Here is a 901-nt window from a genome sequence, read left to right as displayed (position 1 = left end):
CATGATTTAGATGTTGATATAGCTTTAGTGAGGGTACGGCCATACTTGGCTTGACAACAGACGCTACAGGAAGAAATCCAATGTTTTACTCTCCTATGAAGTCCCTTAAAGTCACAGACTCCACGTAACAAGCCGACCGTCTTGGTGATACCGGGGTGACCAAAATCTCGATGAAACCTGTCAATCACCTCATCCTTCAGCTTGTCGTCATCCGGAATGTATACCACCCAAGTGTCGTCTTCATCTGAATTCCATCGTCTGCTCATCAAAGTACCATTTTCATCATCAAGATGGAAGAACTTAGACTGAGAACAGGACGGGTCAGATCGTAGCTTGGACATAATAGATACACAATTAGGATCGGCGGATTGAGACACCTTAACACGTGGCAAGAACTGCTCTATCCAGGAAGCGGTTGTGTCTTGAGTAGCAACACAGCAAGACATCTCATTGATCACAAGGGCTTCTTCAATGTCATCCTCATCGGACAAATCCTCTTGCTTGTCGTCGGTACCCAAGGAACCATCGTTGAGGTTAAAGTCCACGAGGCAGTCATCTGTTAAGGCACTGCACACAGCTTCCCATGAACACTGGACTGGCTCACAATTCCCACAGGGCCGAGTAAGACGATCCGCTAGATTGTCACCGGAGCGAATGTGTCTGAATTCAATCTCAGGCACTACCTCTTGGAGCTTGATCTTGTTCAACATGGCCCTTATGTGATTCAGCCTCCTCTTCTCCGGAGATGGAAGCTTCTCAATTTTGCTACTCTGTGGATGGCAAATCACCAAGCGTAACCGATATAGGGTGATGCTGCTATCATTGACGATGGTAACATGCTTCACTCTGGAAGTGAATGTAGATAGGATGGTTGAAACAGCTTGTACACCCATACGCAGAG

At 46.6% G+C, this 901-nt stretch overlaps 1 protein-coding gene across 1 annotated transcript; it reads right to left on the bottom strand.

Annotated features, from left to right (window-relative positions):
- Window positions 1–188: 188 nt before the first annotated feature.
- On the bottom strand, window positions 189–710 carry Pmar_PMAR020937 (hypothetical protein; the record flags this gene model as incomplete). The annotated part of the gene is made up of 1 exon (XM_002779681.1): window positions 189–710. A coding segment is annotated over one exon (522 nt), but the record flags the coding sequence as incomplete, so codon positions are not given.
- Between the last annotated feature and the right edge of the window lie 191 nt (window positions 711–901).

Source organism: Perkinsus marinus (assembly GCF_000006405.1).
Source record: "Perkinsus marinus ATCC 50983 genomic scaffold scf_1104296945896, whole genome shotgun sequence".
Lineage (NCBI taxonomy): Eukaryota > Perkinsozoa > Perkinsida > Perkinsidae > Perkinsus > Perkinsus marinus.
Note: the sequence above shows the minus strand (reverse complement) of the source record. Positions and strands in the feature narration are given on the sequence as shown.